At 50.2% G+C, this 16,640-nt stretch overlaps 6 protein-coding genes across 6 annotated transcripts, besides 1 other annotated feature; 4 read left to right on the forward strand and 2 right to left on the reverse strand.

Moving 5' to 3' along the window:
- Positions 1–579: 579 nt before the first annotated feature.
- NFIA_076630 (SH3 domain protein) lies at positions 580–2,274 on the forward strand (the record flags this gene model as incomplete). Its single annotated transcript, XM_001259629.1, has 3 exons — positions 580–674; positions 728–811; positions 876–2,274. 3 exons carry the CDS (start codon positions 580–582, stop codon positions 2,272–2,274), a joined length of 1,578 nt encoding a protein of 525 aa, XP_001259630.1.
- A 1,541-nt stretch (positions 2,275–3,815) lies between these two features.
- NFIA_076640 (actin-binding ADF family protein) lies at positions 3,816–4,513 on the forward strand (the record flags this gene model as incomplete). Its single annotated transcript, XM_001259630.1, has 4 exons — positions 3,816–3,847; positions 3,945–4,202; positions 4,262–4,310; positions 4,373–4,513. The coding sequence occupies 4 exons, from the start codon at positions 3,816–3,818 to the stop codon at positions 4,511–4,513; spliced, it is 480 nt and encodes a 159-aa protein (XP_001259631.1).
- A 785-nt stretch (positions 4,514–5,298) lies between these two features.
- NFIA_076650 (cytochrome c oxidase subunit IV family protein) lies at positions 5,299–6,054 on the forward strand (the record flags this gene model as incomplete). Its single annotated transcript, XM_001259631.1, has 3 exons — positions 5,299–5,608; positions 5,682–5,875; positions 5,968–6,054. The coding sequence occupies 3 exons, from the start codon at positions 5,299–5,301 to the stop codon at positions 6,052–6,054; spliced, it is 591 nt and encodes a 196-aa protein (XP_001259632.1).
- Positions 6,055–7,287: 1,233 nt separating this feature from the next.
- Positions 7,288–9,366, forward strand: NFIA_076660 (F1F0 ATP synthase subunit beta; the record flags this gene model as incomplete). Its single annotated transcript, XM_001259632.1, has 7 exons — positions 7,288–7,298; positions 7,381–7,550; positions 7,689–7,774; positions 7,842–7,884; positions 7,992–8,308; positions 8,372–9,221; positions 9,284–9,366. The coding sequence occupies 7 exons, from the start codon at positions 7,288–7,290 to the stop codon at positions 9,364–9,366; spliced, it is 1,560 nt and encodes a 519-aa protein (XP_001259633.1).
- Positions 9,367–10,154: 788 nt separating this feature from the next.
- NFIA_076670 (1,4-alpha-glucan branching enzyme GLC3) lies at positions 10,155–12,682 on the reverse strand (the record flags this gene model as incomplete). The annotated part of the gene is made up of 7 exons (XM_001259633.1): positions 10,155–10,878; positions 10,932–11,267; positions 11,319–12,010; positions 12,067–12,179; positions 12,234–12,333; positions 12,448–12,572; positions 12,628–12,682. 7 exons carry the CDS (start codon positions 12,680–12,682, stop codon positions 10,155–10,157), a joined length of 2,145 nt encoding a protein of 714 aa, XP_001259634.1.
- A 749-nt stretch (positions 12,683–13,431) lies between these two features.
- Positions 13,432–13,475: a microsatellite.
- Positions 13,476–13,694: 219 nt separating this feature from the next.
- rhgB (putative extracellular rhamnogalacturonase) lies at positions 13,695–15,438 on the reverse strand (the record flags this gene model as incomplete). Its single annotated transcript, XM_001259634.1, has 4 exons — positions 13,695–14,368; positions 14,440–14,641; positions 14,696–14,734; positions 14,803–15,438. The coding sequence occupies 4 exons, from the start codon at positions 15,436–15,438 to the stop codon at positions 13,695–13,697; spliced, it is 1,551 nt and encodes a 516-aa protein (XP_001259635.1).
- Positions 15,439–16,640: the final 1,202 nt, after the last annotated feature.

Here is a 16,640-nt window from a genome sequence, read left to right on the forward strand (position 1 = left end):
TGAAACTTTGAAAAGCTTTTCTGTGATCTGTGCTACGAAGTCCTGTCTTCCAGATATTAATGTTATATTATAATTGAAATAAGCCCATCCTCTCTTTCTCCACGTCCGTTTCGGAGCGGCCAAACCGTTTGTTACTTTCTCTTTCTGACGCTACTCATCCTTAGGGCCAATACTCTCCCAGTTGTTTTCTTTCCGGCCCCATTGTCTCTGTCTCTCTGACTCTTTTTATCCCATCTTTGGTACGCCGTTTTTCGCGGACGTCTTAGTCCTAATTTTCCTCGGAACCCAAGTCACTCGTTCGCCTTCACTTTTGCACCACTGTTCGTCGCCATTCATCATTTGCGATACTCTTTTCCGTCCATTCCTCCAGGTTGACGCGTTGTGCTCCCGTCTCTGTTGCCTTTCGCAAATTCCCGCCAATTGAGTTGCGATAATCATTTCGGGGGAGAGACAACACCATGAGAACCGAGTTCGGTTACTTCGCTTGATAACGCATCTGAAATTCGCCATTGTCTACATCCGCGCTCCTCAACTTTCATTTTCATTCTTTCGAGGTTATCCTGTGGGGTCAGGAGCGAGATGGCAGGCACCTGCATCTCTCTATCGGGGTCCACGCAGTGCCCTGCTTTCAATGGCTCATCCATATCAACCAGCTCGAGTCTCTACACAGATTTGTAGGCCATATCCAATGTATCCACCTGCTCGCTGCGTGCTGACCTTCTGGTAGTCCGTTCATGCAATATGTTTCGAATCTGGACGATTTTGATCGAGAATTGAGCAACTACGTGAACGGCTCGTATGTCAAGCAAAAGTAAGTGCTTAACTCCGACCCGGGTCACTCATAGCTTCGACTAAAGCGTCATGATCGTATTTAGGTATATCGACTATCTGGGATGCCAGGGAGTCAATCTCACCCACGCGAATAACTACTATGCCCGCTATACCACCAGTACAATATGCAGCGGACTCGTTCAAAGCTCAAAGACCTACTGCAATCTTTCTGACCAGCAGTCAAGGCCGCTTTGTGCCGACACTTGCGCCTTGATGGCCACGAGCGAGGAGGAAATCGTCGTCAATGCTGACCTTTGCCGGACAACAGGCAGTAATTATATGAGTCAAATCCGGTCAGACTTTACCATATGCTCCTTGCCTGCCGACTCACTCACTGGTACTTGCATTTCCGGCGCGGATAACGAACCCCACGAGTGCGGCTATAGGTCGAATTTAATCGGACTATGTGGATATTGTGGAGCCAGTTCACCCAACTCAACTGATTCATGCTGTGTCAATGCGAATGCCGCGAGCCGATGCGAAGGCGTTACGATTCCCACCCCAACTGTGACTTTGCGACCAATATTCACCTCAACCTCCAACTCGACAGCAGATGCAGGTGCTCATGACGGTCTATCGGGAGGGCAAATCGCAGGCATCGTCATCGGATCTGTTGCGGGAGCCGCCCTCCTGGCAGCTCTTATCTTTTTGGTCCTCCTTTGTGTACGGCGCAGACGCAAGTCACGGGATTATAGTGCTCTCAATAAGCCCAATCCGCAACGGAAAGGGTTTCCGTCGATGCAACAGGATAAAAACCAGCAAGGCTTACCCTCGGTGCCAGGCGGACGGGTGGCCAGGATGTCTGCTCTGCGCGAGGTCCCAAGCTTGTCTCCCGCGCGCTCTCGTAACTCTCCGGCTCGCTTTGGAAGCGCCAAGCACAGCGATACGTCCGACTCGGAAGGTTACGGGGCGAGCCCGGGCGCAATGTCAAAGAGGATTCCGCCGGTCACTGGAAGACGCCATGGATCTCTCTCCAGCAACTCCGCACTGGCTGGCGCTTATAGTGACTCCTCGCCTCGCTCAGGAACTAATGGCCAATTCTCTTCACCCGAAGGCGTTGCGAGTGGGCAGTCGGAGCAATTGTCTTCGTTCCAAGATTATTACTCACCTGATGACATACGCCCCGGTGATAAGGTAGCTGTCCTCTGGGCCTATCAGCCGCGGGCAGGGGATGAGTTTGCCTTGGAACGCGGAGAGATGTTGAAGGTGATTGGCATTTGGGACGACGGATGGGCGACCGGCATTCGCGTGCCGGAAACTGCAGAAGACTATGACGCCAGGCACCGCGAGCAGCGTGACAGTGGTGTATCTAATGGATCACAGAGATTGGCTGCCTCTCCATCGCCTACTGGGGATATCAAGGCATTCCCGCTGGTCTGTGTCTGTCTTCCACAGCATTGGAGAAAGATCATCGAAGGCGGGCAGGATGAAGATGTTTCGTGATCTCCAGCCTGACTTTTTGACTCAAAGATTGTCACAACCTTACGATTCTCTGCACCTTCCGGAGGTCTTATGCTTTCATGACACAGCATCCTTGTCCTTCTCTCATCAGCATCGCACCCGTCGGGGTTCTCCAATATGGAGAAGTAGGGGGATCCTAACAGTTATGGCTCTACGCCCTCCCTCCTGTCATTCTGATGTACCAAAGACATGATGACTTCTTCCATCCGAAACCTCCCTCATTTCCTTCGCTGTCGCGAGCATACAATGCAGCTACTGGACCATCATTTTATAATGGTCGCGAAGCGGCTCGACGGATGCTTGTGAAACGACTTTTAACGGTTCATATTGATATACCCCATTTTACGCCTGTGAGCCATTTCTTGTTTGGACCTTGATGCCTTTCTATTCTATGGTAGTTCACGTTCCCTTCTGGCTCCTCTCAGACTATCGCAAGATCAGGCAGCTGTGGGTTGAGCACGATCGTTGACCATTCCAATACATATTGATAGATGTACATAAATAAGAGCCCTTTTCGCGTCTGCCTTATGGCACTGCGAGCAATAGCATCTACAATCCTCCAATTTATCTGATCCAATTATACCCAAAAATTCACAGTTGCCCTAGGCTTAAGATTTGCTCATCATACTAACTCCGATCAGAGCTAAGTTTCGGAAACATAGGAAGCTGTCTTCGAGTGTGAGACAGAGATGACAACCGTAAGCCTACTGTGGATTACTTGGCGTAGATGGCTCGCTAGGGGCTAGTCGTCGTCGGGTCCCATGGTTGAGTTCCATCAATGAATGATAATATGGAGCTATGATGTAGGCAGACCCGTGTAGTCAAAATATGGCAACGTTGTCCTAAAGATAGTAAACGTGATAACTATGTTGCCTGGCTGTATACAGCCGTTCAGGCCTTCTATATCATATGTCTATAAGAAATATATATTAATTTGTTAACATACAGGCAGCAAAGTAATGGGTACAGATATGAGTTATCTGTAATCATCGATCAGAAAGAAAACAGTGTGTATATAATCGACCTTGCAACCCCAGGGCTTCCCAGACACTATCTATATACAGTAGCTCTGATATTCCCACAAGCAAGCGAAAAAGGAGAAAGAAAATCATCCATTCAGGGGGCAAAAACAAGAAAAGGACGGGCTGTGCTTGTGGTGCGACTGAAGGTCACGTGCAGGAACCCACCCCCACCATCACATCAACAACGCAAGCACAACAGGAAAGCCCCTCTATCTCCATCTCCGTTTCGCAATCCTCCACCCTCTATTATTTCACCCACCCCCCTTTTGCCCCAAACTGCCAGTATTGGTAAAATATCTTGGGACCCTTTTTAGTGTAAGTGAGAATTGACTGATTAGCAAATCTCAAAATATCAACAACATTCAAGTGGGATCACTAACATCGCGTGCGAATACAGCTTATCATCTCCTAAATCAGCCTCGGGGTTTATATCACACAGGCAACCATGTCGGTATGTCATAATTATTCGGTTTACTCCTCCCCGTAGGGGCACACTTACTAATGGTATTTCTTGCCTCGCAGCTCGCATCCGGGTATGTTGACGGTTGTACCTTTTCCGCTTCCTACGGCGGCTCGGCACTAGCCAAACCGATTGCGCATTCATACTGACGGCCACCTTTTCTGCTATAGTGTCTCTATCGCAGATGAGTGCATCACTGCATTCAACGAGTTCCGCATGAGCGGCAACAAGGCCAACAAGACCAAGTTCATTATCTTCAAGATCGCCGATAACAAGAAGGAGGTTGTCATCGACGAGGTCTCGCAAGAAGAGGACTACGAGGTCTTCCGTAGCAGGCTCGAGGCTGCCAAGGATAGCAAGGGTAATCCCGCTCCTCGTTATGCAGTCTACGATGTCGAGTATGATCTCGGTGGCGGTGAGGGCAAGAGGTACGATTGCTTGCTTCGCTCTGAAATGAGGTGGACTTCTGTGGCTGACCGAATTGTAGAAGCAAGATTGTTTTCATCTCCTGGGTTCCCTCAGACACACCTACTCTGGTATGATTTGGGTCTTCTATTATTTTCCTCAAAGTTTCACATTCTGACGGTCACCATTCTAGTGGTCCATGATCTACGCCAGCACACGGGAGAACTTGAAGAACGCTCTCAACATCCACACCTCCATCCACGCCGACGACAAGGGCGACATTGAGTGGAAGACTGTTCTGGCCGAGGCCAGCGGTGGTAAGGCCGGTAAATAGACAACGGCACCGGCTGGGTCCGGGCCAGTTGACCTAGTGTGTGTGTGCTAGTTATCGCACTAATCTCATACGAGGGTTGAGAGTACCTCCAAGCGACCGACTCGATGGCCCTTTCAGCACACACACATAGTTTCAATATGAGATTGTTACGACTTGACCGCCCCTATAGTGACCGTACCATCTTATTGCGATTGTCATCGTGAACAAAACGATTGGGAGGGGGATTTTCTTTCTTTCATGAGTCAGCGTTTGCCTGTACAGATTATTGCTGCCTTGCTATGGGGTTGTGATTTCGACGGTTCTTTGTAGAGTAGAATACACGATATCACCTCCACAAATCATCCCTCTTTCATTTCGCAGGGGTGGCCGTTGTAGATATGAGTAATAGTGAGGATGAGCCAAAACGGCAAGTCGCCCGGTCGGAATCGGATATCTCCATTGTAGCGGATAAGGCAGTCTAGGTACTGAAAAATGAAAGAGTCTTTGGCGAATGGATGTGCGATCTCGATAAACTTATGATGTCCTTGATGAGGGAACGGCCGGGTTGTCTCAAGACAGGCGTGGCTGTCGACCAATCAGAGCGCCGCCAAAACGGACTAAGCTTGTCGTTCGGAAACTCGACTTTCCACCTCAAACCACAGTCGAACGTCGTCTCTGTCTCCTCCTCCACCCACTGACCAGCCTCAAACAGCCTCCAATCCGGGGAATTGACGCTCTTTTATTCCGGAGAGTATCCTCTACTCAATTGACACGTTTTTCGTCGTCTTTGCGCCCTCACACAAATAATGTTCCTCCGGTCCGTTTCTCGGGCTGCTGCTCGCAGCTCTGCCATGCCCACCACGGCCACTCGCTCCTACCGCACTGTTCCTAGCCCAATTGCTTGCCTGAACGCTCGTCCTCAGCCTCAGCAGAAGTCGATTGCTTCCCAGCAGTCCCGCGCCTCTTCCGAGCACGCCATCTCGAATCCCACACTCGCCGGTATCGAGAAGCGCTGGGAGGCCATGCCTCCCCAGGAACAGGCCGAACTGTGGATGCAGCTGAGGGATCGTATGAAGGTTGACTGGCACCAGATGACTCTGCAGGAGAAGAAGGCTGGTATGTATCTCTCTTTGGCGCGCATACCAGACATTCCCCGGTGGTCAGAATTTTTGCTGACCAGCGACTCTAGCCTACTGGATTGCTTTCGGTCCTCACGGCCCCCGTGCGGTTCCTCCCAAGGGCGAGGGCATGCGGATCTTCTGGAAGGTCGCTCAGCTGACCCTGGCCTCCTTCGCCGTCTTCTACGTGATCCATCTGTTCGCCAAGCCCCAGCCTAAGACCATGTCCAAGGAGTGGCAGGAAGCCTCCAACGAGTACGCCAAGGTACGTATATATCGCTGTTATGGGAAGCTTCTACATGGAAGCTTTTTGTACTCTTGTGCGGTTGAATAGTTATTGACATGGTTTTACAACAGCGCGAGAACATCAACCCTCTCTACGGTATTAGCAGTGAGGGCTACGAGGGCAAGGGCTTCGTTCAGAGCCCTCCTGCCGAGAAGTAAATTGAAGGATAAGTATCTGGGAGGAACAGGTGTGGCATTCAGACACGCTGGGTAGGCAGTGCTGGAGTTGAGTGCCCGTCCCCTCGTCCTTTCTGTTGACCTTGGCTGCGTGCTTAGGTCCATTGGACAATTTTGACTTCGCCCTTGTCTTCCAATCTTGACAATTCGACTTCCGAAAAACCTTGTGTATCTCGTACTGTGCAATAATCAATGTATCTCCTTTGTAGCCATAGATCATTTGTTGCATTGTCTTCCTACTTTGTTACTGGTATTGATGACGTAGAATTCGCTCTTAGAGAGACTTATACACCACAGTACGCACATCCAATGGGCAATTCTCTAACGCTGTGCCTATTCATACAGCTTCAAGAGCTGCTTCCATGGAGATATACGATCGAAAGGCTGTATACTGGCAATGGGCCTGTCTCCGTGTTGGCCATGCTAATGCAGTGTATGCTAAACGACAGCTCCCTATACTTGAAGTTGCAGGTAGTTCCCAGTTCGGTTTCCTATATTGAGTACAATATTGGCCTTTGCTATCCGGCGTGGGTAATACGCAGTACAAGCCGATTACAAGAACACGTCAGAAATTTCCAGAACAGCGTTCGTCCGAGGAGAGGAGCGGAGATTGTTCTCGGAGCAACCGGTATTAAAAAGGCAGATAAAAGAGGATGAAATGAATTGAGCGGTTCATTTGAGGAAGTCGGATAAGTAATGATATGTTGATTTGGGGATAAGCTATATGCATCATGTTGTAAACGAGTATCAAATTTTGATGGGGCTGGTGTAGAGAGGTACAGCTGTACAGGTATCCAAAGCTCCCTGCATCCGGGCGCCAAGAAGTCTCCCGTTTTGTGTGTGCGAATTCCCCTAGGTGACCACAACAGGGCAAGTATGGAGATGTGGAAACCCGGACAAGTTGGGCTCGACGGCCAGAGAACACAGCGTCTGACCGTGAGACATTCAAGATAAAAAAAAAGATGAAATTCGAGATAGCGGTGCCTGTCTTATTCTCAAGAAAATGAGGCTCGTTGCGCACTGGGTTTCTTGCGCATTGCTCGGTACATCACGGGATCGTCGGCAAAACCGCCCCGGAAAGGCTAAGCCGGACACAGTCGCCCGTGTCCACCTCAACCTCAACCTCTTCCCTTCCCTTCCCTCTTTCTTCCCTCTCCCCATCTTCTTGTCCCTTTGACCTCTTAAACCCCATTTTCGCTCTTAAACACCATCAAAATGTTCAAGAGGTTTGTTGCACCGCCAATTCTCGCTGAATCGCCTTTTTTCCCATTTTTTCGCCCGCTAACCTCGGTTTTTTGGATGATTTAGCGGTCTTGCCCGGACCTTCGGGAGGGCTGCTTTTGCCCGACCTTCGCCCGTCGCTCGTCGCGCAATCCAGCCCCTCAGATACAATGGCCTTCCTTCCCTGGCCAGGTTCGCCAGCTCTGAGGCTGGTTCCGTCGGAAAGATTCACCAGGTCATTGGTGCCGTCGTCGACGGTACGTGCGAATATCCCCGTTGAAAACCCTGCTGGCAGCCGCCGCGAAAATCTTTTCCTGGCGTCAGACCTATCTCAACAGCCATCAAAATGGGGTCAATAGCAATGTCAAAACACGATATCTGACTCTCGACTACAGTGAAGTTCGACGGTGACAACCTCCCTGCCATTCTCAACGCCATTGAGACCGAGAACAACGGCCAGAAGCTCGTCCTTGAGGTCTCTGTATGTATTTGATACCTGATATCGAACCTCGATGACATCAATCGTGCCTTGGCTAACCGAGTAACAGCAACACTTGGGTGAGAATGTCGTCCGTACCATTGCTATGGATGGTAAGCTCTCACCCTCTCTGCTCATCGCCGGCGTGACACCTAGATTTTTCTTGGCGATATCGGCGCTGCTTTTCCATCGAATCGACTGACATGTCTCCGGCTTTCAGGTACCGAGGGTCTGACCCGTGGTGCTCCCGCCCGCGACACTGGTGCTCCCATCAAGATCCCCGTCGGCCCTGCCACCCTTGGCCGTATCGTCAACGTCACTGGTGACCCCATTGACGAGCGTGGTCCTATCAAGGCCACCAAATTCGCTCCTATCCACGCCGAGGCCCCCGAGTTCATTGAGCAGTCGACCTCCGCCGAGATTCTGGTCACTGGTATCAAGGTCGTCGACCTTCTCGCCCCCTACGCCCGTGGTGGTAAGATTGGTCTCTTCGGTGGTGCCGGTGTCGGCAAGACTGTCTTCATTCAGGAGTTGATTGTGAGTTGTTCCTCATGTTCCGCTAATTCTCGCTCGATCTTTTCACTAACGCATCCCATGTAGAACAACATTGCCAAGGCCCACGGTGGTTACTCCGTCTTCACTGGTGTCGGTGAGCGTACTCGTGAGGGTAACGATCTGTACCACGAAATGCAGGAGACTGGTGTCATTCAGCTCGAGGGTGAATCCAAGGTCGCCCTGGTGTTCGGACAGATGAACGAGCCCCCCGGTGCCCGTGCCCGTGTCGCCCTTACCGGTCTGACCATTGCCGAGTACTTCCGTGACGAGGAGGGTCAGGACGTGCTGCTCTTTATTGACAACATTTTCCGTTTCACCCAGGCCGGTTCTGAGGTGTCTGCCCTTCTCGGTCGTATCCCCTCTGCCGTCGGTTACCAGCCCACCCTGGCCGTCGACATGGGTGGTATGCAGGAGCGTATCACCACCACCAAGAAGGGTTCCATTACCTCCGTCCAGGCCGTCTACGTGCCCGCTGACGATCTGACTGACCCTGCCCCCGCCACCACCTTCGCTCACTTGGACGCCACCACTGTCTTGTCCCGTGGTATCTCTGAGTTGGGTATCTACCCTGCTGTCGACCCTCTCGACTCCAAGTCTCGTATGCTCGACCCCCGTATCGTCGGTGAGGAGCACTACGCCGTCGCTACCCGTGTCCAGCAGATGCTCCAGGAGTACAAGTCCCTCCAGGATATCATTGCCATTCTGGGTATGGACGAACTTTCTGAAGCTGACAAGCTCACCGTCGAGCGTGCTCGTAAGCTCCAGCGTTTCCTGAGCCAGCCTTTCACTGTCGCCCAGGTCTTCACTGGTATCGAGGGTAAGCTGGTCGACCTCAAGGACACCATCCGCAGTTTCAAGGCCATCATCAACGGTGAAGGTGATGATCTTCCTGAGGGTAAGTTTGAACATGATCTATCGTCTATAATTCGAAATAGAATGCTAACGTCATTCTTTTAGCTGCCTTCTACATGGTTGGTGACTTCGAGTCTGCCCGCGCCAAGGGTGAGAAGATCCTGGCTGACCTCGAGGGCAAGGCCTAAATGTAATATTGTTTTTTAAGCGCCCTTTTCTTTTTATGGTTGTTAGACATGGGATCTCTTCCTTCAGTATTCCGTTTTCTTTCGATGCATGTACAGTACTCGAATTAAGGAAAGGGATTCGAAAGAAAGAAAGTTTCCATGAAAAAGGAAAAGGAGCACTTGCATCTACCCTTGTAAGTCTGGATGGAAACTTCCGGGCTTGTGTTACACTATGTGCTCATGTAAGTAAGTTTAAAATGACCACAGCCAGCCTGAATACCCACTGGGCTGGGACAATTGTACCATTTCTTTTGTTGGATTGAAAGAGTCTTCGCGTAGTTGATTCCTTGCAATCGTAGCCATGATCTATCAGAGTACTTCGAGTAATTTATTCCTATGAATGTTGTTTCCGTACGGCGTTGCTTCTTGCGATGATGCGATCAACTAAAGGTAGGTGGATAAAGAGACGGACTCGGTGCAAATATAATCAGGTCAGTCACAGAATTCCAGTTATTCGGCACAACATGATGAGAGTTCGAGTTCATGGAGCAGTGAGCATGCTGCTGGTATTCCCAGTCATGGACGACAAAATATATAGGTTGCAAGACAACATGATTCGTGAAGTACGGACAATATGTACATTGCACTGCGCAAATACACAAATAGGTTATTGAGATGAATAGGGTAAATTTTATATAAACGAAGCTTTTGTGCGTTCGTGCTTATTAGATAGCGCAATATATTTGATATCGATATGTAATGACTAGTATTGACCGCGACCCAAACGTGGCATGAATCCATTAAGATGACTACAGTGTTTCTTCCAGGGCGAAGACCTGCATTGAAGCTTCTGTTAGCTCGTGAATCGCCAACGGAGGGGAAAAGGTGGATGGAGTACATACCAGCGCTGTTCGGGTAGGAAGATAGACCTGCAGGTAATTACTACGGCCGTTCCAGGGCATATCGGTGGTGAAGAAGCGGGTCTCCTTGAGATTGCGGCCGAAGCCACCAAATTCCGGATCATCCGTGTCCAGGACGATGCGGTAGGTACCTGCTTGCTCGACACCGACACGGTAGTCGGTGAAGCTTTCTGTGGGGTGGAAGTTGAAGATCCAGAGCAGACCTGCGCGCTCGAAGGCGAGGACCTTGTCGATCTCGTGCTTGAGGCTCACGTAGGCTTGTGGAGAGTGCAGCCAGCCGTACTTCTCCTCGGTCAACTGCATGCCGCGGTCGAACTCGTTGAGGAACTTGTAGCGGAGGAGATGGTCTTCGGTGAGGTTGAGTTGGCGGCGGGCATACCAGAAGGAATTGTTGTTTCCGGCACGGGGGAAATCGAGCCATTCTGGGTGGCCGAACTCGTTGCCTTCGAAGTTGAGGTAGCCCTCTCCTCCCAGGCCGTGGGTGACCAGTCGGATCATCTTGTGCAGGGCCATGCCTCGTTCGATGGTGGGGGTGAATTCGGTCAGCACGGACATGTGGGTGTACATTTCCTTGTCGCAGAGCCACATCATGAGCGTTTTATCGCCGACCAGGCTGAAGAAGTTAGTTGCTACAGATGACATTGCAGATCTCGGGAGGGAACTAACGCTTGATCATGACTTTCTGCATAGGCGATTGTCTTCTCGCCGTGACGTCTATTGGTCAGGGTGAAGGCGAGATTACCCATTTCCCACTCACTGTCGGACTTTTCCTTCAGGAGTTTGATGTACATGTCTGGGATGGCCATTGCGAGGCGGTAATCGAACCCAACGCCACCGAGGGAGTGAGGTAAACAGAGAGCCGGCATTCCGGAGACGTCTTCTGCCACGGTGATGCAGTCGGGATACAAAGTATGGAGCATCTCATTGGCAAGAGTGAGGTACATCACACCCTCGTCATCAACAGAAGGGCCAAAGTATTCGTGGTATCCGCCTGAAAATCCGCTTGACGAAAGTTAGTGGATGAGTCAAGTATTTAAGCCAGGGTCTACTCACGTTCCAATACCATGGTGTACATAAAGCATACTCGTGACTCCGTCGAAACGGAAGCCATCGAAGCCGTATTCTTCCATCCAGAAACGAAGGTTGCTCAGAAGGAAGCGCAGGACCTCGTGATGGCCGTAGTTAAACAGCCGACTGTCCCACAGGTCATGTCGGCCCTTTCCTCCTTCATGGAAATAGAGGTGGTCTGTTCCATCAAACATGTTCAGTCCATCATCGACATTTTTTGACGCATGGCTGTGGACAACGTCGAGAAGCACTGTCAAGCCCATACTGTGTGCTGTATCGATAAGCTCCTTCAGCTCGTCAGGTGTGCCGTAACGACTGCTCGCTGCGAAGAAGTTGTTGACCTGGTATCCGAAACTGGCGTAGTAGGCATGTTCCATAATGGCCATGAGCTGGATCGCATTGTACCCCAAGTACTTTATCCGAGGCAGCATGTTCTTCGTAAACTCTTTGTATGTCGCAACCCGGGTCTCGGGGGATGAGATACCCACATGGGCCTCATAGATGCGGAGGCTCTCCGGTTTCTTCGGGCGGGAATGTTTGAATTTGTACCGTTCAGACTCGGGAGGATTCCAAAACACGGACTCATAAATGGGGGACACTTCGAGGTCCTGGACCACACGCTTGATCCACGCAGGTATCCGGTAAATTCGCTCTCCGCTGGGAATGTCCATCGCAATCTAGACGATATGTAAGCAACACAGGGCTCCGGTTTGTGCTTATCACGAAAAATTACCTTGACCTTGCTATCATGCGGGATGGCTGGCACGCCGTCCTTCGAGGGCACCGTAACTTCCCACACGCCAAAGCCGTCTTTTGTCATGGGATGCGCTGTTACATCCCAGTTGTCTGCTCAAATCAGTATGCGCTCAAACGATCGCTAGACTATGGCGTGTGACGTACTGAAATCACCGACTAAGTAAGCTCGCACAGCATTGGGAGCCCACTCCCGATATGTGATGTCTCCATTGGCATTGACATTGAATCCAAATTTCTCGTAGCCCTATGATCGGGAATGCAGTTTCGTTAGCTCAGATATCAATTCCACCATGAGAATGAATTCCTTGAACGCTAAACATCAAACTACACGACTAGAGGAGATATGAAGTATACTAACCTTGCTAAACTTATCTAGACCACCCTCGTTTTCGTTGATTGTCTTGATCCAGTTTTCGACCAACCCGAATCTGTGTCGTAGAGCGTCGCGGAAAGGTTCAAGCCAAGGATCTAACTGGATAACACCTGTAATGTTTCAGTTGCCTGGCAGATAAATGAGCTGGATGTCGAGTCCTCTGACCTGTGCCATCTGGAGGCGCTGACTGAGCGATGTTTGAAGCTTCAGTTGAAGCCATGGTTACAGAAGATAGCAGCGATAAGCTCTCTGCGGATGATGGAGCGTCGCAAGAAAGTTGACGGAGGATATACTCAGCTCAACCAACAACGTCCAGTTTGAAAATATCTAGAAAGAGGACGGTAACGAGAGATGAAGAAATTTTTCTTTCTACAAAATGTAACGATTGCAAGGGACCGGGAGGAGGGAAACCTGCTTTTGTCACTGAGCAAGCCCAAGCCCATTGCGGGGGAGGAGCATCTAGATAGGCTAGCCTAAGGCAGAGATTCGAAGGCCAAAGCTCCCAACACTGTGACATCACCTTTCTCAACCTTTCCTTTCTCTACTGACCGGGCCCAATTTTCATTACTCTCAACGCTTGGACGACCCCTGCCTAATACGTTCTAAAGTCAATTGCCACTGACTGATAAGGGACGATGCAATTGATTCGACCACTAAGGTGGAACAAGCTGTTGCAACGCACAACCTCCCCTTTCTGTTCCTTGCGGGCCGGTCTGGAGCTCTCCACTTTGCAGCTCGAACCGCCGGACCAGACCCCTCCATGAGACTATGGTCGTGCCCGCATCGAGAAAGGCATGATTTTAAAAAGCGACGAAAACTCAGCTACATTATTCCCGGCACGATCTGATGCTATGAATGTTGCTTTATGAGCCACTACTCGAATTGGAGCGTGACCCCGCCCCAAAATTCGCGGATGCCCCTATGAGACAAGAGTGGCAACAAATCGCTTAGTGACGTCTCGCAGACGTGCAGTGACTTCAATGACTTCAGTGACTTCAGTGACTTCAGTGACTTGGATGTTTTCATTTTCCAGATTTAAACTAGTTGAAGCTTAGCTAATCATGCAGAATGAAAATATGTCAAGCTAATGGAATTTTGTCGAACAGAACTGAACCCGGAGCTGGTCCGGTATTCGATTAGAATGTTACACAAAAGACTCGGGAAACTGCATGAAGCTCGAATCGTATCATCGAGCTCAAGATGGGGGATACAATACCATTTAAGAGGCAGAATTATGCTGCAATCCAGAAGTGGTGGTGACCATGACGGTGTCTCGATGGTCGATTGCCGCCTGTGGGTACCGAACGAACAGGACCAGCACTCTCAGGAGCTGGCTGACTAGTTTCCTGTGAAGCGCCCTGCACCACTTGCTCTGACCGGGATGCGGCTGCAGGTGTCTCCACGCTCATGTCAACCGCGCGTGCCTTGGCAGCTTTGGTAGACTGCTTAGACATCAAAGCGCTGTAAGGAGTTGCACCCGGATAGAAAGATGTGGGAATGGTCGGGATCGGAATTGACTGGGTGCTGCCGAAATCAGTCGACAAATCTAAAGGCATCTTCGCCGCCGAATAGCCTGACGGAGCACTGCTGACGGTGGTTGTGGTCACTGCGTAAGAGGTGTGATGAGATCCTGACTTTAGGCAGAATCCCGAACCATAGGCACTTTGGCACGAGTACCACTGCTTGCTGCCGGTCTCGGTCCACATGGCAAAGTCTTCAATGAGGATGTTGTAACAGGGCACTTTGTCAGGACAGATGATCTTGATGGGCCCGCGTTGTGCGCCGTTCGCCTCGGTTCCCTTCCAATTCTTGATCGTAATGTTGCTCAGTTCGACACCATCTCCTGACACGGCGCTCATGCTGCTCCAGTAGCTGTCGATGTCCAAGGAGTAAGCGTTGCCGTGACCTATGGTCGTTTTGAATCCTCGGTCAGCCCGCCTGTACGTTGAATGACAAAGGAAAGTGCTTGCTGCTTACCGATGAAATTTTCAAGAACGACATTCGAAACAGTGCCGCTGCCACCATTGCTCTTGATCATCATCATCTGGTTCGAGTTCCAGGTGTAGATGTTCTTGTAGGTGATGTCGCTGATATCCGTGTCTGCCCCGAGGGAGCCCATGCCGCAACCACCGCTCAGGTTACAGTAGATGTTCTCCACGAGGATGTTTTTTGCGGGACTCTTAAGTCTTGCGTTAGCACCAAACATACTAGAGGATTTATGTTCCAGTCATACCTTGACCGTTACACATTCGTCCTTGTTCGTCACCTCGACCTATCGATCAATCAGCCTTGTGATTCAAAGTATCTTGATCGTATCCGGGAACGGAAGCCAATCCTCACATCATGAATCCAAATGTTGGTGCTCCACACATCGACACCATCCAGTCCACCATGGTTTCCACCACGGATCGCCATATTATAGACCTCCCCATTGGAGCAAGTGTCGATAGAGAAGTGAAAAGAGGGGGAATCGACGAGAATCAAGTCATGAACCGAGAAGTCCGAGACATCCCACAGTCGAAGTAGACGAGGCCCACTCCAGTTGTTGGCGGCGTGCAATTCATATCCCAGGCCCTGCATGGCACCCGACGACGTACTGCTGTAGAGCTCAAAGTCGCTGGTATGCTCGATCATGATCATGTTGCCACCATCCGTGCCGGTCCGGTAGATGACTCCGTCAATCTGCAGCGCCCATGCTTTACCATTTGCCAGCTTGACCCAGGTGGACATGGCATAGTTCCCGGCGGGGATATACACCAGTCCACCCGACTTACAGGCCGCAAATGCCGCCGCGAGAGGTGGTCCCAGATCGGTCTTCTTGTCTGCTTTTGCTCCATAGTCGAGCACATTGCATGTCTTCTTGGCCGCCTTTGCAGACGCTGAGGTCAGAGGTCCGACAGAGCCGGAGAGTGATGCAGCAGCAAAGCTAGGTACCAGCCCTAGAAGGGAGAGCAAAGTAAAGGCGTGAAGACGCATTGTCGCTCAGAGCTTCTCAGAAGCAAAACGAAAGGAATGTGAGGTCTGAAGAGTATCTCGGGAGTGCTAAACTACATTTATGAAGCCGACTTGTTTGAAACTGTCTCGACTCCAAAGTCGGAGCTTTACCTGGACTACGCCTCCTGGGTAATCTCCACATCTAAAAGGTGAAACTCAGGGGACGAGTGGATATATGGAGAATGAGGCTTGCTGTGGTTATGGCTAGCGAATAGATACCTTCAAATTATTCTTCTGGAAGGCTTCTCACTCTCGATGGTTTCTCCACCGATCAATTGGCGAAGCTTAGGTCTACACGGAATACCTCCGAACGGGCTGACGCGCGTACCAAGCCGACGAAGGAACACAGGTAGGAAGCAGGGGGTGACTAGAAACGACAGCAGAGGATGGTGACTCCGCAGGCAAACTCACTGATCAGTTGCGACACTCATTTATTTTTTGTTCGGTTGTGTATCTTGCTGCGTTATCGACGTTTCCTACGTACGTGGCTTTGCGTTGCTTCATATGTTTGTGTCATTCTGCGAGTTCTACTTGGGGTTGAGGAATTACGGCGTTTCCGGGTCATATTCTTGTTTCAGACTGTGGAGCACCTGCATAGTGAAACAGCCGTTCAACGGAACTGAATTGAATTGTTGATGTTCTCTAGAAGGGCGTGTGCTTGAACGCCCAAATTCTGGTCTCTTGTGGTCGGGCGGGTTGACCACTTAAGACCATGTAGCCTTTCCAGCAGGTTTTTGCAACATTGTGACCATATACTGTTAAAGAATGCCATAAAAACGACATAGATGGTCGTGATCAGCAGCAAAATGTAATCTGAAGTCATGAAGTCCAACATGGTGTTGCTTTCATGGGGGCCTGCTTCTTTCTTTCTTTTCTTTTTCTTTCATTCCTCTCAATGGATGAGACATGGCTTTGAGAGTTTCAAGCACCGGATCAATAGTTGCCAAAGATACCTAGTGGTGCCAGATTCACTGTCTTCCATCTATGGGCTTGATTATCCGGCCACCACAGGCTCCTTCCTCTATATAAACAACAAGCACATGAGACTCAACTCCTACTCTTGCTTTCCCTTAATCCCCAGATCCTCAATCTATCCTCCCTCCAGATTTCTGTACATTTCGTTGCTACCCCCATATCACACTTAGAAGAAGTACTTTTTGCAGTAATACCAAGATTATTACTTT

Source organism: Aspergillus fischeri, genomic scaffold (assembly GCF_000149645.3).
Source record: "Aspergillus fischeri NRRL 181 1099437636264 genomic scaffold, whole genome shotgun sequence".
Classification (NCBI taxonomy): Eukaryota; Fungi; Ascomycota; class Eurotiomycetes; order Eurotiales; family Aspergillaceae; genus Aspergillus; species Aspergillus fischeri.